General features: G+C 42.1%; 3 protein-coding genes across 3 annotated transcripts; all 3 read right to left on the reverse strand.

Annotated features, from left to right (window-relative positions):
* Positions 1-1603: 1603 nt before the first annotated feature.
* LOC146324923 (chitinase-3-like protein 1) lies at positions 1604-10195 on the reverse strand. The gene is made up of 14 exons (XM_084722056.1): positions 10171-10195; positions 9726-9752; positions 9379-9583; positions 9234-9290; positions 8246-8411; positions 7997-8121; positions 7782-7905; positions 7502-7684; positions 7278-7394; positions 7018-7160; positions 5755-5874; positions 4952-5097; positions 3967-4203; positions 1604-2049 (listed from the first exon to the last, which is right to left on the reverse strand). Exons 1-14 carry the CDS (start codon positions 10193-10195, stop codon positions 1811-1813), a joined length of 1914 nt encoding a protein of 637 aa, XP_084578182.1. The 3' UTR covers positions 1604-1810.
* Positions 10196-15544: 5349 nt separating this feature from the next.
* LOC146324924 (acidic mammalian chitinase-like) lies at positions 15545-19377 on the reverse strand. Its single transcript, XM_084720575.1, has 11 exons — positions 19254-19377; positions 18991-19017; positions 18676-18880; positions 18537-18593; positions 18283-18448; positions 18072-18196; positions 17861-17984; positions 16675-16857; positions 16413-16529; positions 16142-16274; positions 15545-16039 (listed from the first exon to the last, which is right to left on the reverse strand). Exons 1-11 carry the CDS (start codon positions 19306-19308, stop codon positions 15744-15746), a joined length of 1488 nt encoding a protein of 495 aa, XP_084576701.1. The 5' UTR covers positions 19309-19377; the 3' UTR covers positions 15545-15743.
* A 951-nt stretch (positions 19378-20328) lies between these two features.
* LOC146324925 (acidic mammalian chitinase-like) lies at positions 20329-23755 on the reverse strand. Its single transcript, XM_084720576.1, has 9 exons — positions 23535-23755; positions 22810-22866; positions 22537-22702; positions 22266-22390; positions 22061-22184; positions 21799-21981; positions 21547-21663; positions 20909-21041; positions 20329-20792 (listed from the first exon to the last, which is right to left on the reverse strand). Exons 3-9 carry the CDS (start codon positions 22690-22692, stop codon positions 20503-20505), a joined length of 1128 nt encoding a protein of 375 aa, XP_084576702.1. The 5' UTR covers positions 22693-22702; positions 22810-22866; positions 23535-23755; the 3' UTR covers positions 20329-20502.
* Between the last annotated feature and the right edge of the window lie 585 nt (positions 23756-24340).

The raw sequence follows: 24340 nt of genomic DNA on the forward strand, positions 1-24340 counted from the left end.
AGCAGAACTGAGGGGGTTAAATTAGCAGAAGGCAGCATCACAGATATCCAGGACAGCTACAAATCCCACAGGCAAATGGGAACAATGAGGAGGCCGCAAGGGAGTCAGCCACAGCCAAATACCTATACAGAGTAAGGCAGGTCCTGAAAAGTCAGCTGAATGGGAAGAACAAGGTCTGTGCTATCAACACATACGCCCTGCCAGTCATCAGATACCCTGTTGGAATAATAAGCTGGTCAAAGGAAGATGGAGGCCGCTGATATCAAGAGAAGGAATGATACGCCCTAAAATTAGTTCATAAAACAACACACACACACACAGAAGAACAGAATCAGCCTACCAGTTTTCCTGCGCCTCGTGCCTCCTGCCTCCTGCCTGCCAGTTTGGGATGAAGTGAGCACCGGCCTCATTCCACTGGCCTGAACCAACAGCCAAACCTATGTTCCTCCTGCAGGTAACTATATCCATAGTGTGTCCCTGACTGGTGCACCTTCCCCCTTTTCGAAGATACCACCCACCACATTAGTTTTTTTTGAGGCAATGAGTCTGCATAATTCTTTTGAGCACACCCAACTTATTAGATTTTACAGTGTACTTTCCAACAGCAGCTCTAGTAAGTACTTAAAGTAAAAAGAGAAGGTATTGGAGAAGGTAAGTCCAATAAAATGTATATATTATGGCATTTGCAGTAAACCGCTGTCCTGCAGTGCTCAAATGGTTTCACATTTACTGTTGTAAGTTCAGGAACTTTAAGGTACTCTTGAAGGTGAAAAAAGTCACAGAAAAGGGAAACATTCTCCAAGCACTCTTAGGCAGAGCAAGAGAAATGTTGGTGAAGTGTACGCCCCCTGCACTAAGGCTGAGTCCCTATTGCAGCAGCCCTGGTTCTGCAAAAAGTTCAAAACACTGGATGGGTATGGAAAATTGTAATCTGAAAAGTAGCTAAAGCTGCCATACAAATATAGTGGAGTGAAAAGTACAATATTTGCCTGTGAAATGTAGTGAAATAGAAGTATAAAGTTGCATAAAATGGAAATTCTCACAGAAGTTTTATTCCTTTGTCTTCTAATTGGTATGTTCATTTTCTGAGTGCTAGTGAGGCAGCTTTTTTCGGCAATATATTGTGTCTTTACTCTCACAGACACCTGATAGACAAAGAAGAGCCAACATACAGCAAACACAGAGCAAAACCAAACACAATCTGCTAAAACTTGTCTGGGAAACTTGCAGTATTTTATTAAATTATTATTATTAACTTATTAATTTAGTCATATTTATGTTTATATACATATAGACATACAGTATATAAATATGTACAATATGCAACAGCTGCACCATTATGCAAGACAAATCCAATCGTGCAGGAGCAAAATACATATCAAGAAGTTAGCTCCACAAGAAATGGTGTATGTACAACAACCATAATGCATGTAGAACTAAATGATGGAAAAATAAAAATAACCCACAGAGCAACAATTGTAAGCACACAATACATGTTTGTTGTAATATATTTAGAAAAATAAAATAATATAAATAAAATTATATATTGACAGACAGATAGATGAGAGGAAATTTCCATTCTTAACATACACAATTGCAATCATAATGAGATATTTTAAAAAGTTCAGCCCTGTTTCAAAATTGTCCCCCATGTGTAGACTAGTGAAAAGTTTAAGGATAAACCATATTTTAAAAAAATATAACTCAATAGTGACTAATCAGAGGAATTGTACATAAGAGTTTTTGGCAATGCCGCCCATTTGTTAAATACTACCAACTATTGATAGTGAAATGATTCATATGCAACTCTTTATGGATGGTCACAGCAGTCACAGTTTGGTTTGTAGACTAAACCTGGTTGGCAGCTTTGGAGGTAGGCTATCCCATTGGCACAGTTGTAAAAAGTATTTCGGTCCTCAGGGTTAACAAAACGACCACTGCTCTTTCCTTTACAGGGGTTTCCAGATCTGGACCCGAGAGATGCAGTAGTTGTTGTTGTTGTGGTAGTGGCTGTTGTAGTGGGGGAAGATGTTGTGGTTGTAGTAGGAGCAGCCGTGGTTGTAGTAGCAGCAGCTATGGTTGTTGTTGTGGCTGCTGTGGTTGTAGTAGTGGCAGCCGTAGTTGTAGTGGAGGGAGCTGTGGTTGTAGTAGGGGGAGGTGTGGTTGTTGTTGGGGCAGCTGTGGTTGTAGTAGGGGGAGCTGAGGTTGTAGTAGGGGCAGCTGTGGTTGTAGTAGGGGGAGCTGTGGTTTTAGTAGGGGGAGCTGAGGTTGTAGTAGGGGCAGCTGTGGTTGTAGTGAGTGGAGCTGAGGTTGTAGTAGGGGGAGCTGTGGTTGTAGTAGTGGGAGCTGTGGTTGTAGTAGCAGCAGCTGTGGTTGTAGTGAGTGGAGCTGAGGTTGTAGTAGGGGCAGCTGTGGTTGTACTAGGGGGAGCTGTGGTTGTAGTAGCGGCAGCTGTGGTTGTAGTGAGTGGAGCTGAGGTTGTAGTAGGGGGAGCTGTGGTTGTAGTAGTGGGAGCTGTGGTTGTAGTAGCGGCAGCTGTGGTTGTAGTAGGGGCAGTTGAGGTTGTAGCAGGGGGAGCTGTGGTTGTAGTAGGGGGAGCTGTGGTTGTAGTAGGTGGAGCTGTGGTTGTAGTAGGGGCAGCTGTGGTTGTAGTAGGGGGAGCTGTGGTTGTAGTGGTGGCAGCTGTGGTTGTAGTGAGTGGAGCTGAGGTTGTAGTAGGGGGAGCTGTGGTTGTAATAATGGGAGCTGTGGTTGGAGTAGCGGCAGCTGTGGTTGTAGTAGCGGCAGCTGTGGTTGTAGTAGGGGGAGCTGTGGTTGTAGTAGCGGCAGCTGTGGTTGTAGTAGGGGGAGCTGTGGTTGTAGTAGCGGCAGCTGTGGTTGTAGTGAGTGGAGGTGTGGTTGTAGTAAGGGGAGCTGTGGTTGTAGTAGGGGCAGCTGAGGTTGTAGTAGCGGCAGCTGTGGTTGTAGTAGGGGCAGCTGTGGTTGTAGTAGGGGGAGCTGTGGTTGTAGTAGTGTCAGCTGTGGTTGTAGTGGGTGGAGCTGTGGTTGTAGTAGCAGCAGCTGTGGTTGTAGTAGGGGCAGCTGAGGTTGTAGTAGGGGCAGCTGAGGTTGTAGTAGGTGGAGCTGTGGTTGTAGTAGGGGCAGCTGTGGTTGTAGTAGCAGCAGCTGTGGTTGTAGTAGGGGCAGCTGAGGTTGTAGTTGGGGCAGCTGAGGTTGTAGTAGGTGGAGCTGTGGTTGTAGTAGGGGCAGCTGTGGTTGTAGTAGGGGGAGCTGTGGTTGTAGTGGGTGGAGCTGTGGTTGTAGTAGGGGCAGCTGTGGTTGTAGTAGGGGCAGCTGTGGTTGTAGTAGGGGGAGCTGTGGTTGTAGTAGGGGCAGCTGTGGTTGTAGTAGGGGTAGCTGTGGTTGTAGTAAGGGGAGCTGTGGTTGTAGCAGGGGCAGCCGTAGTTGTAGTGGGTGGAGCTGTGGTTGTAGTAGGGGCAGTTGTGGTTGTAGTAGGGACAGCTGTGGTTGTAGTAGGGGCAGCCGTACTTGTAGTGGGTGGAGCTGTGGTTGTAGTAGGGGCAGCTGTGGTTGTAGTAGGGGCAGCTGTGGTTGTAGTAGGGGGAGCTGTGGTTGTAGTAGGGGCAGCCGTAGTTGTAGTGGGTGGAGCTGTGGTTGTAGTAGGGGCAGCTGTGGTTGTAGTAGGGGCAGCTGTGGTTGTAGTAGGGGGAGCTGTGGTTGTAGTAGGGGCAGCCGTAGTTGTAGTGGGTGGAGCTGTGGTTGTAGTAGGGGCAGCTGTGGTTGTAGTAGGGGCAGCTGTGGTTGTAGTAGGGGCAGCTGTGGTTGTAGTAGGGGGAGCTGTGGTTGTAGTAGGGGCAGCCGTACTTGTAGTGGGTGGAGCTGTGGTTGTAGTAGGGGCAGCTGTGGTTGTAGTAGGGGTAGCTGTGGTTGTAGTAAGGGGAGCTGTGGTTGTAGCAGGGGCAGCCGTAGTTGTAGTGGGTGGAGCTGTGGTTGTAGTAGGGGCAGTTGTGGTTGTAGTAGGGGCAGCTGTGGTTGTAGTAGGGGGAGCTGTGGTTGTAGTAGGGGCAGCCGTACTTGTAGTGGGTGGAGCTGTGGTTGTAGTAGGGGCAGCTGTGGTTGTAGTAGGGGCAGCTGTGGTTGTAGTAGGGGGAGCTGTGGTTGTAGTAGGGGCAGCCGTAGTTGTAGTGGGTGGAGCTGTGGTTGTAGTAGGGGCAGCTGTGGTTGTAGTAGGGGCAGCTGTGGTTGTAGTAGGGGGAGCTGTGGTTGTAGTAGGGGCAGCCGTAGTTGTAGTGGGTGGAGCTGTGGTTGTAGTAGGGGCAGCTGTGGTTGTAGTAGGGGCAGCTGTGGTTGTAGTAGGGGGAGCTGTGGTTGTAGTAGGGGCAGCCGTACTTGTAGTGGGTGGAGCTGTGGTTGTAGTAGGGGCAGCTGTGGTTGTAGTAGGGGCAGCTGTGGTTGTAGTAGGGGGAGCTGTGGTTGTAGTAGGGGCAGCCGTAGTTGTAGTGGGTGGAGCTGTGGTTGTAGTAGGGGCAGCTGTGGTTGTAGTAGGGGCAGCTTTGGTTGTAGTAGGGGGAGCTGTGGTTGTAGTAGCGGCAGCTGTGGTTGTAGTGGGTGGAGCTGTGGTTGTAGTAGCAGCAGCTGTGGTTGTAGTAGGGGCAGCTGAGGTTGTAGTTGGGGCAGCTGAGGTTGTAGTAGGTGGAGCTGTGGTTGTAGTAGGGGCAGCTGTGGTTGTAGTAGGGGCAGCTGTGGTTGTAGTAGGGGGAGCTGTGGTTGTAGTAGGGGGAGCTGTGGTTGTAGTAGCGGCAGCTGTGGTTGTAGTGGGTGGAGCTGTGGTTGTAGTAGCAGCAGCTGTGGTTGTAGTAGGGGGAGCTGTGGTTGTAGTAGGGGCAGCCGTACTTGTAGTGGGTGGAGCTGTGGTTGTAGTAGGGGCAGCTGTGGTTGTAGTAGGTGGAGCTGTGGTTGTAGTAGGGGCAGCCGTAGTTGTAGTGGGTGGAGCTGTGGTTGTAGTAGGGGCAGCTGTGGTTGCAGTAGGGGCAGCCGTAGTTGTAGTGGGTGGAGCTGTGGTTGTAGTAGGGGCAGCCGTAGTTGTAGTGGAGGGAGCTGTGGTTGTAGTAGGGGCAGCTGTGGTTGTAGTAGGGGCAGCTGTTGTTGTAGTAGGGGCAGCTGTGGTTGTAGTAGGGGCAGCTGTGGTTGTAGTAGGGGTAGCTGTGGTTGTAGTAGGGGGAGCTGTGGTTGTAGCAGGGGCAGCCGTAGTTGTAGTGGGTGGAGCTGTGGTTGTAGTAGGGGCAGTTGTGGTTGTAGTAGGGGCAGCTGTGGTTGTAGTAGGGGGAGCTGTGGTTTTAGTAGGGGCAGCCGTACTTGTAGTGGGTGGAGCTGTGGTTGTAGTAGGGGCAGCTGTGGTTGTAGTAGGGGAAGCTGTGGTTGTAGTAGGGGCAGCCGTAGTTGTAGTGGAGGGAGCTGTGGTTGTAGTAGGGGCAGCCGTAGTTGTAGTGGGTGGAGCTGTGGTTGTAGTAGGGGCAGCTGTGGTTGTAGTAGGGGGAGCTGTGGTTGTAGTAGCGGCAGCTGTGGTTGTAGTGGGTGGAGCTGTGGTTGTAGTAGCAGCAGCTGTGGTTGTAGTAGGGGCAGCTGAGGTTGTAGTTGGGGCAGCTGAGGTTGTAGTAGGTGGAGCTGTGGTTGTAGTAGGGGCAGCTGTGGTTGTAGTAGGGGCAGCTGTGGTTGTAGTAGGGGAAGCTGTGGTTGTAGTAGGGGCAGCCGTACTTGTAGTGGGTGGAGCTGTGGTTGTAGTAGGGGCAGCTGTCGTTGTAGTAGGGGCAGCTGTGGTTGTAGTAGGGGGAGCTGTGGTTGTAGTAGGGGCAGCCGTACTTGTAGTGGGTGGAGCTGTGGTTGTAGTAGGGGCAGCTGTGGTTGTTGTAGGGGGAGCTGTGGTTGTAGTAGGGGCAGCCGTAGTTGTAGTGGAGGGAGCTGTGGTTGTAGTAGGGCCAGCTGTGGTTGTAGTAGGGGGAGCTGTGGTTGTAGTAGGGGCAGCCGTAGTTGTAGTGGGTGGAGTTGTGGTTGTAGTAGGGGCAGCTGTGGTTGTCGTAGGGGCAGCTGTGGTTGTAGTAGGGGGAGCTGTGGTTGTAGTTGGGGCAGCCGTAGTTGTAGTGGAGGGAGCTGTGGTTGTAGTAGGGGGAGCTGTGGTTGTTGTTGTTGGGGCAGCCGTGGTTGTAGTAGTGGCCACTGTAGTTGTAGTAGCGAGAGTTGTGGTTGTTGCTGGGGCAGTTGTGGTTGTTGTTGAGGCAGCCATTGTTGTAGTAGGTGGAGCTGTGGTTGTAGTAGGGGCAGCTGTGGTTGTAGTGGGTGGAGCTGTGGTTGTAGTAGGGGGAGCTGTGATTGTAGTAGCAGCAGCTGTGGTTGTAGTGGGTGGAGCTGTGGTTGTAGTAGCAGCAGCCATGGTTGTAGCAGAGGCAGCTATGGTTGAAGTAGGGAGAGTTGTGGTTGTTGTGGGAGCAGCCATGGTTGTAGTTGGAGCATCTGTGGTTGTTGTTGGGGCAGCTGTGGTTGCGGTGGGTGGAGCTGTGGTTGCAGTAGCAGCAGCTGTGGTTGTAGTAGGTGGAGCTGTGGTTGTAGTAGGGGCAGCCGTGGTTGTAGTATGTAGAGCTGTGGTTGTTGTAGGGGCAGCTGTGGTTGTTTTAGGGGCAGCTCCTGTGGTTGTTGTAGAGGGAGTAGTAGCAGCTGTTGTTGTAGGTGGAGCTGTGTTTGTAATCGGACCAACTGAAGTTGCAGCCGTGGGAGCCATCATTGTGGTAGTTGTAATTGGAGTTGTGTTTGTGGTAGGAGAAGGATTTTTGATTGTGGTGGCTGGAGCTGTCTTAGTGTTGGCGGCAGGAGTAGTTCCGACTGTCAGTGGTGGAGTTGTTTTGGTTACGGGTGAGGGAGTGGTAAGGCTAGGTGAACCTTTAAGTAAATAAAAGTTGATAACATCAGTGCTGATAATATTAAATCAAATACACACTAAAAACTGTGGTAGAATAGGACAGACACTTTTGTTTACCTGAAACCAGGAGAGTGTGCAAGTGGCTGATGAAGGGATATTTGCCCTGTTTACAGAACTGTCCGCTGAAATCATCCAGGTCCAGAGACCAAACAAAAGCTCCTCCAAAGTTTTTAGCTTGAAGGTAACTGATCTGAGAGGATGAGGAAGAAACACTTAAACAGCTGAAATCATGTTGACAAAATATATATTTAACCAGACATTTTCAAAGGAATTACTGAGCAATACTTTGAATTAAACAGAGGATTACCTTGGTAGCAAGGCTGTCTCTGTTGTCAAATCCAACCCACTGATTATCTGCGATGGCATATGGAACTTTCTGGTCAGGAATCAGCTGGATTGTAGCATTGTCAACATAAAGGCAGGTCTGAAAAGAAGGGTGAAACGTCAGGTTCAGATCTAATGTAATATAAACAGAAATTTGTCTCACTCAATACAGTAAAAGCAGTTGGCCTATAGGGAGGTCAGTTTTACCTCATATGAGGACCAGAATCCGTCTTCACCAGTGTAGCAGCCGTCCTCACCAGGACCATTGGCTGGTGCTCCAACATCACTGGATGCAGAGGCGAGATCAAAAGCTCTCCCATACAGTGCTACTCCCACAATTAGCTTTTCTGTAGGTGCTCCCTGGTCCCGCCAGTACTGCATGGCAGAGTCCTAAAATGTGAAAAAGAAAAAAAAAACTATGAGAATGAGAAGACATTTCTTTAGTGAAAGACATTCAGGCAGTTAAACTATGAATCCCTGCACTTGCCGTGTTTGCATAGATATTGTCTCCAGTGTCTTGGGATCCCCGGAATAAGGGGCTGTGATGTCCTGTGACGTTTTCCCAAGGGCCATGAAAGTCAAATGTCAGCACATTTATGAAATCCAGGTACCTGATAAAATGCAGAAGCGGTCACACTCACCAAAATGTCACAACAGCTAATTGTCGGTATAATGTCAAGAATTACATTAAATTAGTTTTACATGGCAATCTTTGCAACTTCATAACTGGCATCAATGGTCGCTTTTTCCGCAGAGACGCTAGCAGTGACGATTAATCTCTCACGGTTAGTTGCATTTCCCTCAGCCACAAAGGCATCTTTGAGCTCCTAAAGAACACAGAAGCATGGTTCAGTCTCAGTTAAGTATAACACTGTCATAGATGGCATAGAGTCGTACAGTATGGTATATCTCTGATAGTATCTGTCCCTGAGGAGAAATTCAGGATCTGACCTTGCACAGCAGTGTGAATCTCTGCTTGTCCTGTGGTCGGCTTCCAGCTCCTCCAGGGTACCTCCAGTCAAGGTTTATCCCATCAAACCCATGTGCTCTCAGTAGTTTGATAGCAGACTGGATGAATGTTGTTCTGTTTTGTTGTTCTGACACCATTGTGCTGAATCTGTTTGACATTTGAACAAAACATTTCAATAAGACACTCCACGTGCTCCATTTAAAGACTGTTTCAATGGCAGAGACACAAAGAGTAGCGCGAAGCACAAGGTCTTGTGTGCAAGAACTAATGTGCAAGATCACACTTCACAAGCGCTAGCTCAAAATTCATTTCATACAGAATAAAATGAACAGTTAATATTCCTAGTTCACAATTAGTTCAGTCCCCAAACTCATCCTCCTCTCCTACAACAGGGCAATTCAATTTCAATAGCCAGTTGGCCAAATCACTGGGGCTTGTGGGCGTTACAGAATATTCTGTCAATTGTTTGCAACAAGTAACTCTTACAGTATAATGTAATGTAGTAGATGTATTACTACATCGGCTTCCTTTCAATAAAGTGGCAGAAAATGAGCCATGAATTGACATATAGTGCGTCTTCACATTGTGTTCTTTCATTATAGAAATGCATTTGTTGCACAGTAAACACACCTGTGTATTACTTGTTCCAGCTAGAAAAATAAATAAATATTCGTCAGTCCATTCGCTATGGAATTGGTGATTTAAATGATCATGAAATTGAAAAACTGAAATTTGCTGGTAGATTAGTTAATGTGAGTTTCTCTGTAGCCCGTCGGCAACACATAGCTGCTTTAAAAAGATCAATACCATATTGGTCCAGATCTTACAGTGTATGGTTCGGATGTCTCCAAGACGGCCACACACGTGTACCTTAGTTTAATTTATCTTATCTTAGAATCCAAATGGCTCTATCAAATACATGCATCTCGTATGTCTTTGCACTGGCAAATGTTCTTATAAGTAACTTACTTCATTGTGTCAAAGGTCAAGCCACCAACTGCCAGCAGGGTTTTGAGCTGCGGATTTCTGTAGGAGCATAGAAGTTCAGTAATGATAAATAATAAAACACAAATTCAATGTAATTTCCACAATATTCAACAATTAAACCGCTCACCTCTTTTTGAGTGCATTAAAAGACTGATAACGTTGTGCATCAGCTGCGTTAATGGGGACCAGCTCATTTCTCTCATTAATGCCAGAAAAGGCATACATCAGATGGGTGCAGTGGTCTGGATTAATATCTGAAACCGTGAACTTCCCGTCCTCTGCTCTACTTTCAGCCAAGCTGTTATAGTAACACACCAGCTTGGATGAAGAGGCTGAAACATGGAAGAAATGTATAATCTTTTCATTAGTTTTTGAAGACCAGCAACAGTTGTTAACTTAGGGACATTATTTATCTGCTGCTAAGATACTTTATTTTATTATTATTACATTTATTAATACATGTTATGAACTTACCCAAGCTGGCGATGATCAAACAGAGACCTTTGAAGTGACAGACTTGGTTAGTATTAGGTTGAAAACAAAGCTTAACAGATCAGGAAATCCAAATTACAAAAATGTAATTTCCTCACTCACTTCTACTGGTCTCTAGTATTAAAGATAGGTTTTGTTTTATTTCTCCAGCTTGTGAGTGAGTTATTGCTCCCTGACAATTTTGCTGCTCCCCAATACATCAGAGGTGAATTGAATTTTATTTTACATTTTAAAAATTTAACAATAGCGTGTTTATCCAGAAACAAAGTCCTCAGTATTCTGTACCTCATTATCCCACCTAATGAGGACTCTTCTGGAAAGACTTGCCAGTGAATTTAATAAAAGCAGTTTTTCACTCACAAGCATCACGAACCATTTGGATGAACTGACTCTTTTAGAAAACATTTACTCTCCCAAGGTTCCTTACCTGCAGTGACAGTGAGCCTGCACATGTCGTTATTCTGTTGAGAAGCAGAAACAGGAGAAATGGACAAAAATGTTTAATGCACAGCTAAAAAATATATATAATAAATCCTCACTCTGAGCTGTTGTTATTAACCTATTGTCACAAAAATGGATTTCAAGTCAAAAGGTCTTTAATTAATGCAGTACTATTTATAACTTCAAAAATCTTTTTATTCTGTCAAGATCATTTCTTTACTTCAGTATAAAGTTGGTTTGCATTTTTGCTGTCAAATTTAAAAACTGATAAATTTTGGTTCAGTGAAGTTACAGCATATGTCTGATGGTTTTAAATTGTAAACCTATCAATCCAAACTATGATTATGTGTCTTGAGTAGAGCCCGGCTAATATATCGGTTGACCAATATTATCGGCCTGATATTGGCCAATCAAAGCTTTATTGATTATTTTTAATTGTTAACTTTATTGGCAACATTTAATGTATATTTGATCCTTTTTGTTAATTTAGGTTTTTGCTCAATTTGTTTTATATTTAGTTTATTTTTATATATATTTAGTTATTAAATTGTTTAAAATATCAGCGAACGTAGGTTTAGTTTCAATGTGTCAGTACTCATTCTGGACAGTAATTTGATTGTTAAACTGTGAAACGTCCTGCCTCTATTTCGTATATTTGTCACCAGTTTTGAAGGATTGTTGCAAATATGTGAGGTTTATGTATATATTCTATAGTCTGTTTATTATATTCTGTATAAATAATATCAGCTGATATATCAATAATAGGCAGACAAGAAGCTGAGGTGTAATACCAGTGAAGTACCAGTTGAGGGAGCTAATCTGAAGAACTTGCTGCCCTTATTCAGTCACTTAGCAACATATTTGGAAAAAGGTTCAACGGTTCAATATCTAACTGACAATCTGCTGCCAGTGTGTGGGGTTTACTTAAAAAAGTTTTGGAAAGATTATTTTCACGCATGTTGTACTCAGCCGATGTGTTTCAGACGTGAGCCACAGCCAATGATGCTGTCAGCACCCAACCAAAATACTGACGAGATATTTTCCAAGAGTCTTAACTCTTTTTAGATAAAGACTCAAGTTGTGATTTTAGCTGTCACGTTTTGGCAGATAAAGTGTTGTGAAAAAATGTTTCCAAGCAGGATGGTTATTACTCAGCCTAGTTATTGATCTGCATCTGCAGTTGTGAAACTAGAGTGAAAATACCAGCAGGAGGATGCAACTGTACCATCACATATTCAGAACCAAGCCCTTGCTTCAAAAATTGTTCTGTATGCTCTTTTTACTGGACTTATGAATTCTGAACTTACCTTTATCAGGGTAGTAGGTAAAGATTCAATCAGTGATCAAACTGCACCTGGAAGAACATGTCAGACAACACAAAATCAAAACTTTAAACAAATATTGTGTGATTTAGGGAACAATGTAATAAAACACCTATCAAATGTCAAAATTATAGGGAGTAGAAAGGGCATGGTGCTCAGCAGCCACCCACACATACAATATTGGAAGTCACAGAAGAAGAACCAGTTTGGCGAACATTTCAAGACGTGCAAGCCAACTGCTTTTTTGTAAATTAATGTCAGTCTTCATTACAGCTCTGTATTCTTAGTGAAGCTCTTGATTGGATATCAGATTACATGTTTTTTTAGTACATGTTTTAATCCCATAGAAGATCTGATCTGGCTAGATTGGTTAAGACATGTCTTCACCTAATTTATCACATAGTGATGATTTTAAAGAATATGATGCTTTGCTGTAGATCATGCTACCCAAAACAACAGCACATCCAACAGGGCTGGGTGATCCTGACAAAAACAAATACAAATATCTTTGACCAAATACCTCTATTAATATTGTAGTTAAGTAGATAAGTAGATAAATAATCATCAGTAATGTGGACATATTAACTAAGTTGTTAATGGCAAATAATAGATCAGTCAAATCTGATCAATTAATTACCAGTATTATGCAACAACACCACTTGAATGCACTCAAAATGCAAGTAACTGGTACAACAACAACAACAATAATCGTAACATTAGGTCCAACAAAATAAAAGAATAATAATCCGTACAGTGAATGCCGGTTCAACACCTTCTCTAAAATGCCTCTAGTTTAGCCAGCAAGCAGTTTGTCAGTGAGATGGAGCAACTATAGCAACATAAATAAAATCAAGTGAAAAAAAGGAATACTTACAAAGACAATGATGAAAGAAGCATATACTGACTCTCTGCTGTGACTGATGGGTGACTGACAGATGTCCGACTGTGCAGTTTTAAATTGTGTACAAAGCTGACAGGGTGTGGTAAACAGGGAGGGGATAACTGATGCAGTTTTGTAATCATCAAAGCCATCATGGAAATTCGAGACAAAGTGACGGAAGGTGGGACAAGATGACAACGTAACCTCATGCCAGGCCCTTTTTAATCTGAATTCAAAATTCATTCAACGAAATAGCGTTACATCACCATGCTCAAGTTTCTGTCTGTTTGCGGGGTTCCTTGTCTCTCATCTTCTAAAATTTTTGATTTTGAAATTTGAAGTTGAGTGTTAAGTTCAAGAACAACAAAATGGTCGTCAAACAACACAATAGTCCAACTTTGTTTTTTATCATAATATTATTTCATATTGGATGCTATGAATTTGTTGTAACTGCCTCGATAAAACTCGATATCTGTACAGTTCTGAGTGACCAGAAAAATAGAAATACTTGCCCAATATACCACAATAACAATGCAGTATTTCTCTTATTTTTAAGCAAAAAACCCTAAAACCCTAGACAACCAGAACACCCCACCTCTGTGTTATATTTCAAGATTGTAATTTTGGTTTTGTTGTAATGGACTGCACTGTACAATACAGTTACAGCCATTAATCCAGTCTGCATTTATGTCAGCAGCATTGAATGATACAGGTAAAAACGAAAAACACCACATCTCAACACGTGATTCAGAAAGATAGTTTTCATATTTCCTTGGTAGTCGCTTATGAATAACATGAATAAATATGTGCGAAACAGAGCTGCAGCCATTAATCGATTAGTTGTCAACTATTTAATAAATCACAATTATTCTAATAATCCATTTGAGTTATTTTTTTTTTAAGACAAAAGTCAAAATCCTCAGATTTCAGCTTCTTTAATGTGAATATTTTCTGTTCTCTTTACTCCTGTATGACAGTAAACTGAGCTTTGGGCTGTGGACAAAACAAAACAAAATATTCGGGGACGTCATCTTGGGCTTTGGGAAACACTGATCACCATTTTCTGACATTTTAAACGTCCATTAATCGACAATGAAAATAATTGTTAGGTGCAGCCCTCGTTTAAACAACGTCACAATATTATGTAATGTATGTCAAATTACACTAATTGGCAGAGGCAAAGTAACAATACACGCAGAGAACAAAGCTAGCATCATGATCTTGTAAAGCATGTCTGATTAAACACTGGATAAAAATAAACCAACAAGAGCATGCCAAAAGGTTCAATGACAAAGGAAGTAATTATTGATTGACTGACAGTTAACAACACTATCATCATCTGTGAACAATTTTATGGACAATTACAGAAATTGCACACACACCCAGTTGGGTTAGAAACACCTACCGTTTTTTTGTTCTTAGTCTCTATTGACAAATTGGAATGAAATGTAGCTACTGTTTCCTTTTTCTGAACTGCCTTCACTGACTGTGCAGGAACGGTTTACTGTTTAATCAGGCAAGATATAAAGTACACCTTGTATTACCTACTATAAGTGTCTGTTAAAAGGAGTTTAGAGGAAGTGAATACATTAAGTGTCTATGAAATGTCAGTGGATGAAAGTATCAACAAGTTGGAGTGGCATTAATCAAATTATATGCCAAAATATTGTGTTATGCCTTTTCTTGCTTCCCTTTATCTTTCTGTCACTTTTTCTCTCTCACTCTCCTTTCCAGCCTCTGTTATTGTAAGCTGAAAGGATGTGGGAGGTTCAGCACAGGTGTGGTTTCCAAGGGAGTACTGTAAGTTGAAATAAGCTGTCCTCAGAGCAGTAACTCAGGACATTCTTCTCTGGGTGTGATTAAGGTAATATATTTCTACGGTATAATTTAGGACATTCCTTTTTGTAATTCAGCTATGTCATGCCACAGCCCCGCCTCATTGTTAAGCCACGAGAGCAGTCCAAGTGCATGACACACAAACACACACACACACACACACACACACACACACACACACACACACACACACACACACACACACACACACTGCTGCACCTGTCCTGTGAGACAATGCATGTAAAGATGACTAAATTAATAACAGGTTTTATCCTAATTTTTAAGGCAATTGTCAGCACTAAAGTATAGCTGTAACAAAAGGGAAGCGAAATTCTTATGAAGGTATGCTGAACTTTCAGTGAGGACAGCCGTGCTACCGAAAGGAAAGAAGTGTGACAAATGATATGTTATTTACAAAATCTACGAACATATTACTCAGCTACAAATAAAGATGCTGGTGTTAAAACAAATACTGCAGGAAACGTAGAGAGTATTCTTCTCTAAAATTACTACTGACTGAGTATTATTTACTTTTTAATGTTGATGTTTAATACACTGTCAGACGTACAAAAACAAAATCTTTTGTCTAAATTGCCCTTAACTCTTGTGCTGTTCTGCTCAGCGTTCTCAGTCCTCTTTCCAGACCAGTGCCTGCTGCTGTGGTCTGTTTTTCATCATGGTTTTCATTGGCCCGTTTGTGATCAGATCGTCTTATTGGCTAAGAAAATGCAGATGAAAGGTTGGAATATTAATTCATATTGTACTCATTGTGCAATATGACGTTATATTTAAAGTAAGAGATCATCAGGTCTCAGAGGATGTACGACATAACAATTCAGGCCTCTGATGAAGTTCATCATGCCAACTATAGGGCAAAATAAATACCATGATATTTTTAACCAGATACCTCAATATTGCAACAAAATTGTAGGGTTGACTGCTGGTGCTTTCACAAAATATTTGCACAATGAGATTTTTAATTAGTAATCATCAGCCAGTGCTTTTGTAAGGATTTCCATTGTTTGTTTAATGCATGAGAGTCTGTAGGAGGAAAAATTGGAATTCACAGAAAGTTTTCAGTAGGTAGGATATGTGGATATTTATTGATGAAATATAACATAAAATGAAATAATGATGAAATGATGAAATATTTCTGAGTATGTTTTCATCCATGCATAATCACCTAAAATGAGAACTGTTGTGTTTTTGTTGTCTTCCATGGAGGCTGCCATGTTGCATTGGCATGTTTCTTACGTATCCCAGACTGGACAAACCAAACACTGGTTCTAGAAATTACTTTTACAGTTGGCACAAGTTTCATTGTTTCTGTTAGATAGATGCCGCTAAATCCTACACACTGATCATTTAAAGTAATCAATTTCAATTTTAAAAATGTATCTTTCTCATTGTTTAATGAACTTAAAACAAAACACAATCATAAAATTGTAAATCAACAGGAATGACTTTGCTCAATAATTCCAGATATCAGAGCGTGTGGAACGTAAAATGACGTGCAAGCTTTTAAGGCCAGTCACAGCAATGGCAGCTTTCTCGAAAGACCAAATTAGCTGAGCAGTTTTGGATCCAGGTGATGCCGTTGGCACAGTTGTAAAAGGAATTTGGGGCGTCAGGTTTGGCGTAAACCCCACCAATCTTTGTTGCACAGAAGTTGTTGTCTGGGGTTTTGGATGAAGCAGGGATTGTAGGTTGTGGAGGCGGTGTGGTGTGTCGAGGTGTGTCGGGACGAGATGTGGGGTGAGGCTGTTCTTTGTTTGAAGACGGGGTCGCTGGATTTGGAGTGGGAAGAGGAGGAAGATCTGTAGAAATAATGGCAACTTGGTAGCAGTATGTGGAAAGTTAATGAAAGTCAAGAGATCAACGCTCTGTGGATTATAAAAGAAATAATATTTCCTATTTACTTGGTGCTAAAAGCGTGCGGAGATAGCTGATGAGGGGGTAGTTTCCCTGCCCACAGAATTGTCCATTAAAGTCATCCAGATCCAGAGCCCAGATAAAAGCTCCTCCAAACCTTTGGTCTTGTAGATAACGAACCTGAATAAACAACAACACAACCACTTCAACAACAATGTATGCACTTTAACATTGATTTTAACTTAATTTAGTATGTCTGGTGTCTGGTAGAAGAACTGAGCAGCATTTTTGTAGATGTAGATGTAGGTTGATGACTACCTTGGTCTCAAAACTGCCTCTGTTGTCATATCCGACCCACTCATTTTGTTTGACGGCGTATGGAACTTTTTGGTCCTCAATCAAATGGACACTGGCTCCCGGAAGAAAAGTGCAAATCTGAAAAAAAAAAGGGTTGAATTTTAAACCAGTGTATAAAACCTCTCTGTAAATGCTTTATACTAAAGTAACTTTTTATATTCATCAATAACAGAGTTACTTGTAAAACAGAGAGTTAAGTTAAATGAATTGTTGTCAGTTTCACCTCATAATAGGACCAGAAGCCCGCCTCCCTGGTAAAAGCGCCTGCAGCAGCAGGACCGCTGGCTGGTGCTCCGACCTGACTGGACTGAGTAGACAGTTGAAATGTTCTCCCATATGTAGCAAAGCCCATATTTAATTTTTCTACGGGGGTTCCCTTGTCTCGCCAATACCTCATGGCAAAGTCCTGAAATATAAATGAAAAGAGAGTCGGTCAGTTTTCAAATGTAATGGATGTTGTAACTGAATTTTTAGAAGTAAGCAAAAGAACATGTAAATGAATGGCTGCTAATGCTGCTAATGCTGCCATTAGTTTTATGCAAATATTAGAAGTTGAACAGTTGCTGGTGCCATCATGCCACTGCAGAGGAAGACGCCACAATAAAGTAATTAAAAGTGCAGCAGTCAGACCTCAAATGGAGGAAAAGCAGATGGAAATGTGGCTCGTATTGTTTTCACCTTGTGAGTCTGTGTGTTTATGTGTTCATCATGGCGAAATGTGGCTCTGAACACACTTACTCTAGCAGGAACCACCACAGAAGCGTTTTTTTTCAGTAGAGACAGGACAGATTTTGTCAACATAATAACATCACAACCGTGCAAGTTTCAGTCATGAAACCTTACAGGTTTGTGGCTGAGATCAAACGAAAAGGCTGAGTTTGAAGATGGATGTGGTCAGAGCCAGAGGTCAGGTGGTAGGAAGTAGGGCACCACTTTACGCCCCTGGATCACATTCCTTTGAAGTCACAGATTACTGTCTCACAGTTTCAGTCATTGCATCTATTGACATTAAGTAAAATTTCTCTTTGTGAGTTTGTGGGTGTGATTGTGGGAAAATTGAGTCCTGGAGACACTTACTGTAGCAGAAACTACTACCGAGGCAGTTTTGAGTACTTTGGCAGGTGTTTATGTCTGTATGCTGGTGTGATCCTATTGCAATATGGTCTCTAGTTTTGTCTTCCGCTATTTCCACGCCTATCCAGTGAAGCTTCAGTGGATGATTAAGTCATTCTGTCGCATTTTGCATTTATCGACCCACAAACTTTTTCACCACAGCAAAGCATGGAAAGTTTTTTCTTAATTTCCTGGATCTCTAGTCAGGTTTTTGTTCAGATTTAAAATACACTTACTGAGAGAGAAACATGAAGAGTTAGATGAAACAAAAAAAAAAACAACAACCCTGTACTCACTGTATTTAAGTAAACATGATCCCCGACATCTTGGGATCCTTTGTATAAGGGGCTATTATGTCCTGTCACTCTCTCCCAGGTGCCATGAAAGTCATACGTCATCACATTAATGAAGTCCAGGTACCTGATAGAAAGCATTTTAGATCAGGTTGATCAAAACATGACTACAGATAATCATGGAATTAATGTGGGGAGTAATATTTTTTTGTACTTTGCAATCTCTGCGATTTCATAACCAGCATCAATGGTTCCTTTCCCAGCAGATACAGCAGCAGAGATCATTAATCTTGGCCTGCCAGTTGCTGTTCCCTCAGCTGTGTATGCTTCTAGGAGTTCCTGTACACCGTAGAATCACGGGAAAGTCACTTCACTGGTCATGTTAAACATCAGTTGAACACCAGAACAGTGATTTTAGATTTGACCTTGCATAACAGCGTGAATTTCTGCTTGTCCTCCAGAGGGCTTCCTCTGGCAGCGGGGTATTCCCAGTCGAGATCGAGTCCATCAAAACTGAATTTTCTCAGTAGTTTGATCGAAGACTGGATAAACGTATTTCTGTTGGCTTGCGTTGACACCATTGTCGTGAATCTGGATAGCGTTTGGGAAAGAAAAGTGCTCTCAAGAAGAAATATAGAAAATACAATGATCTTTTATTGCTTTATGCCAAACATCTCACTTTTGTGTTCCAAAGTTCCAACCTCCAACTGCCAACAGTGTTTTTAGATTTGGATTCCTGTGGGAATACAAGAATTAAGTTTGCAGTTATGATCATGTTTCTTTTTTACAGAGACAATGCTAGAAAATTCTGGACCGACCTCTGTTTTAGTCCATTAAAGGATTCATACAGTTGCTCATCGTTCCATTCTATGGTGACCAACTCATTTGCTCCGTTAATACCAGAAAAGGCATAAATCAGGTGGGTGCACAGGTTTGGATCAATATTTTGAGGCATAAACTTCCCATTGCCAGGTCGGTATTGGGACCAGTTAGTGAAATAACACACCAGTCTGGAAGGTGAGACTAAATGTGAAAGAACAGAAATTGTTTTCATTAATCTAACATTTCACAATTTTGATCAGTTGCTACTAAGACTGTCCCATATGAATCATTAATATAACTAATAAACTCACCCAAACTTCCAAGGGAAAGACAGATACCTGCAAAGTAAAAGTTTAGTTGGTGAATATTAGATAAACACAGTCAAGTAAATTTTACTCATATAGCGCCTAATCATAACATAGGTTACCTCAGGGCACTTTTCATATAGATCATGTCCACACTGTCCTCTTCATAATATTTACAGAGACCCAACAATTCCCAGCATGAGCAAGAACTTGGCAGCAGTGGCAACAGATAACAAGAAAATAATTGCATGCTTTTGGTTATGCCTTACCTGCAATTAGGAATAGCTTGGTCATGGTGCTTGTAGTGGGATGAGCTCTTGTCATGTCAAAAACAGCAGTGAATAACTGTTTTTTGCCAATGAGAAAGTAAACAAACTGTGATAATTATTAGCCAGGAACAAGTTGTTTGACCCAAAGGTTATAACACTGAGCTGTTGCTTCATTCAAGTAAGTCAAATATCAGAGACTGTTAACAGACATTTGAACTCACAAAGAAAACTGTTCTGTCGTGTAAGGAAATCTCTCTGGAAGCATAAAACACAGGGTCTCCAGAGACTGAGGCTGTTTGAGGGGCAGGGGTGGAAAAAAATTAAAAGGGGCATCAGCTGTACTCATTGTGGTAAATGGAAGTGTTTTATATAGTTAATCCACCAGAAGGGCACCTTAGAGGGCTCTTCACCATGTTTTGTCCACGTGAAGGGGACAATCAAGGGCACTTTATCGTGTTTTTCCAGTGGAAGGACACCTGAGAGGGCACTTTTGTCACATTTTGTCCCTTTGATGAGCGCCCTTGAGGGCACTTCAACTTTTTTTTTCCCACTGGAAGACACCCTAGAAGGTATCTCATCACATCTTGCACATTGAGTCACTCTTGTGTCCACCAAGAAGGCACTTCTGTTGCAGTTTTTTTCTTAAACACGAGGGCAACAGGGGTGTCAATTGCCTGCCCCTCCCAGCGAGATGGTCTATCTGACATTTACATTAACCCCATGTTGTTTTTTTGCAAAAGCTGTTGATCTATGTTATACCTGCATTCTTAAAACCCACCCAGTAATTGTCTTCTGATGTTCCAGTATTTTTTACCCTTTCCATTTTATGATGTTCCCAGAGAGATTTAGTGGCATTAAGGTGAAATCACAGGGGAACGTCAGCACTTTTAGTTCTTCTTTGGACTTCAGACAGACCTGCCGTGGCTTCAATGAATGTTCAGGGTCATTGTCCTGCTAAAAAAATGTATCATGCTCTCACAAACATAAGACAGACAGGCATACAAAAACCCTATAGTGTGTCTAATACAGTAACAAAATCTTGTTTTGTGTTAGAGAGCATTAAAAAGACTCCCTAAATAACTTGACATACATAAGCAGCTAAGTCACCTTTTTATGTTTCATTTCAGAACCACAGAAGAAGAATTGTATTTATACTTTTTATTAATTTGAACAGTACATTACATTTTACATAAAAAGAAACATTTTAGAAGAAAAACACAGTATTTTATTTCATGAAGAAAATATTAATTTAAGCCCAGTTGCAGCACTTGCATCTGTCATTGAAAACGAGGTTAACTGGACATCTCTGGAGGTACGTGCGACCATAGACGCACTGATAAAAGGCGTTGCCATCCCTGTCATTTTTGTAGAGGCCGTCAGCCTTCCCGGCACAGAAATCAGCTCCAGAACCGCCTGCGGTGGTAGTTTTGGCGGTGGTAGTTGTATGAGAGGGAGCAGCAGTTGTGACGTGGGGGGGGCCAGGGCGGTTTGTGGTGACTGCTGGTGGCTTCGTGGTTACAGGAGGGAGAGGTGGGAGATCTAGCAAGAGTAAATACATTTACATTCATGAGGTTATGCAAGGAAGATATTACTTGTAGGTTGGGATGATAAAATATTTACATCCTGTGCAGCGTTTAGGTATAGTTTCTCTTTACCTGAATTCAGGAGAGCGCGCAGATGGCTGATGAGGGGATAGTTTCCCTGTCCACAGAATGTTCCAGCAAAGTCATCGAGATCTAGAGCCCAGATGAAGGCTCCTCCAAACTTGTTATCTTTCAGATACTGTGCCTGTAAAATATCAGTCATGAGGAGTTTTGTTGTTTAAATGCATTTAACCAAACACAAGTGTAAGAAATTGTTTTATATACATTCCAAGACCTTTCTCAAGAATCTAAGATGAATTGAAACAGAAAAAAACATTTTTGTTTTTATTTAGAAAGTGCAAAAGTTCCTGATGGAAGAAGGATTAGGGTCACATGTGAAAAATTTATCTCGATATATCTAAAACTTGTGCACCTGGTTGGGATTTCCTACACCAGCTGCATGACAGCTGTGATTTAAATTATACCTACTATACTCAAAGCGTATTACTGAGATTAAATCATTTTTGCAAGACAGTTAAAAACTCTTTGAATAATGAATAAAGCTGCACTTATAGCTGCAGTGCCACCTTTTGCTCAGTCTAAGGTATTAGAAATTGTTTTTGCTTACTGCACAGCTTCAATGTGATGAACTATGAGCAGTGACAATGCTTACATAGTGACAGTGACAAGGGTAATATGTTATTTATTACCTTGATTTCAAAGCTCTGCTTGTTATCAAACCCAACCCACTCATTTCCTTTAGTGGCATACGGCACCATTTGCTCATCAATCCAGTTGACACTGGCTCCTTGGAGGAAAGTGCAAATCTGTTGAAATGGAAGAAAATCAACCTGATTTGTGATGTCTCAGTTTGAAATATGTCTCTGTTATTAGCCTTATTATTTCCACCAGTCGTGAATGAGCATAACATCTGTATATTCTCATGCTGAGCCTTCACTGACCTCATAGTAGGACCAAAACCCAGCTTCACGGGTGTAGGGCCCAGCAGAGGCTGCTCCGCTGGCTGGTGCTCCAACGCCGTTAGCTGCTGATGATGTGCGAAGTGTGCGTCCGTATGTGGCAAAACCAAGCAAGAGCTTTTCAAGAGGAGCTCCTTGGTCTCTCCAGTATTTAATGGCAAAGTCCTGATTTTAAAAACATACACGTGTTAGGTATTCAGCATTTTGGGTTTTGAGGATGAATTTTGGTGGGGATTTTGCTCACTATATTGTAGTAGATGTTGTCTCCCTGATCGAAAGAGCTGCGATACAGAGGGCTGTTGTGACCAGTGAACGGGTCCCACGCTCCGTGGAAGTCGTAGGTCATGACATTCACAAAGTCAAAGATCCTGTTAGACAAGCATGATATTAAAAAACGAACTTAAAGAAACAACTTCAAACTTAAGTGACTTTGTGTCACAAGAACTCACTTTGTGACCTCAGCAATCTCATATCCATTGTCAATGTTTCCCTTCCCAGCAGCCACTGCAGCTGTGAGCAGCAGTCGTGGTTGTCTGGTCTCAGCAGCCTCTTTTTCAAAGGCAGCGAGTAATTCCTAAATGTAAGGGGGAAATAATTGAGGATAATCATGTGTATGATGTTGCTGTTATATCTCAAATCAGGATAATGTGTTAGTATTGACATCCTGTAGAATTCTGTCAGTGCTGCTCAATAGGAGGAGGTGTAGATTTCCAAACTGACCTTGCAGAGCGCTGTGAACCTCTGCTTGTCCTCTGGTGGGCTTCCTCGTGCTCCAGGATACTCCCAGTCCAGGTCCAGCCCGTCAAAGCCATGCGTTCTTAAGAATCTGATAGAGGACTGGATGAATCTCTGACGGTTGGTGGGGGATGAAACCATGATGGTAAACCTGTAAACATGGAAAATGACTTATGGCTACCGATAATTCGCGTTGTTATGAGATAATGTAATACAACAAACTCATGATTCCTCGCTGTTGAGGTCTTGCGGACTCACTGTGAGCTTCCAAAGTTCCAGCCACCAACAGCCAACAGGGTCTTCAGGTCAGGGTTTCTGTGCAGGATTTGTGCAAAAACATACAGATTTACAGTTACTTAAAACTTTCATTTCACTTTACTTTAGTGCTGTAAAAGTACAGTAGCGATCCCACAATATAAAAATATTCCATCACAAGTAAAAGTCCTGCATTCAAACTGTTACTCCTTTTTTTCCCTCCTGATCCCATACTTATGTTCAGTCTCCCATTAAAATATTTTTTTTTAGTTTTGTATAAAAAGTATTTATTAACTTATTGTTTCCCCTCTTTCCACCCTCATTCAACCTTTTCTCCTCTTCATTCTTCTTGTGTGTGGTTTGAATGTTCTTTTGATATTGTTTTCCTCTTCCACATATATATTAATTTATTGTATTAACAAAGGGACATACACAGACTGAAGTAATATTACTAACATTGGAGTATGAAAAGTAAATGAAAAGTACTTATTATGCATCAGAATGACCACTGCTCTGAAATATCAGTGATCTAATTAACTGCTCCAACTGACTGTGCTGTGTATTGATAAATCCCCAGAACGGTCTGTGGAGCTGAATGTGAAGACGGTCAGTCAGTCAGTCCAACCCCTCTGTCAGTTTCGTCACACCGAAACATCCAACTTTATTTTTACTGCTAATGTGATTAGCTGTAAGATGACTGGACGTGACTGCAGGCAGAAGCAACTCACCTGTTCTTGAGCTCATTGAAGGATTTATAGAGAACATCATCGTTCCACTCGTAGGTTGTCAGCTCGTTGGCGTGGTTGATTACTGAAAAGGCGTAGATCAGGTGTGTGCAGAGGAAAGGGTCCACATTGGCAGGCAGGAATCTGCCAACACCTGGTCTGTACTGGGACCAGTTGGTGAAGTAGCACACCAGTTTTGTAGAAGACACTTTAGGAGAGTTGAGAAATTGTAAGAATTAAATTTCTGTTTTGGGTCACTGTGGTTAAGAAACAAATAACATGAAGCTGAATAATGAATACATACCCGCCTGAAGACACAGCAAAAGCGACAGTCCTGAAAAAAAAAAAAAAAAAGATATTTAATTTCAATTTTCTCATGGGATCACTGCCTGTCAGCTATAAGAATGTAACTTACCAGCCAAGATTGTCAGTCGAGCCATGTTGTATCGACTGAGTCACTTCTTCTCAGTGACCTGCAACAATAAAAATGACTGTCATGAATTTTTATTTCTGTTTTGAATTACTGCATTATAGTTTTTGTAAACAGCAATCAATTATATAGTCTGTACTATCAGTAGTAATGCTGAACATGATAAAACATCTATACCTGTAAAATGTTGGCTAAAACCTCTGTGCGCTGATGACTTACCTCTTCCTTGATGACTGACGGGATGCGCTTGTGATCCACCTGGGGGTCCTTTTTATAGACGTGATAAGACAGGGACAAAGGTTGCATGCCAGTGAGGTACTGGATGCTTCAGAAGAAGACAATACGTCATATTAGACAGCAGTGAGCTGTCAGAGGTGTT

This window comes from Lutjanus erythropterus, chromosome 6 (genome assembly GCF_056507025.1).
Source record: "Lutjanus erythropterus isolate fLutEry1 chromosome 6, fLutEry1.hap2, whole genome shotgun sequence".
NCBI classification, from domain to species: domain Eukaryota; kingdom Metazoa; phylum Chordata; class Actinopteri; order Lutjaniformes; family Lutjanidae; genus Lutjanus; species Lutjanus erythropterus.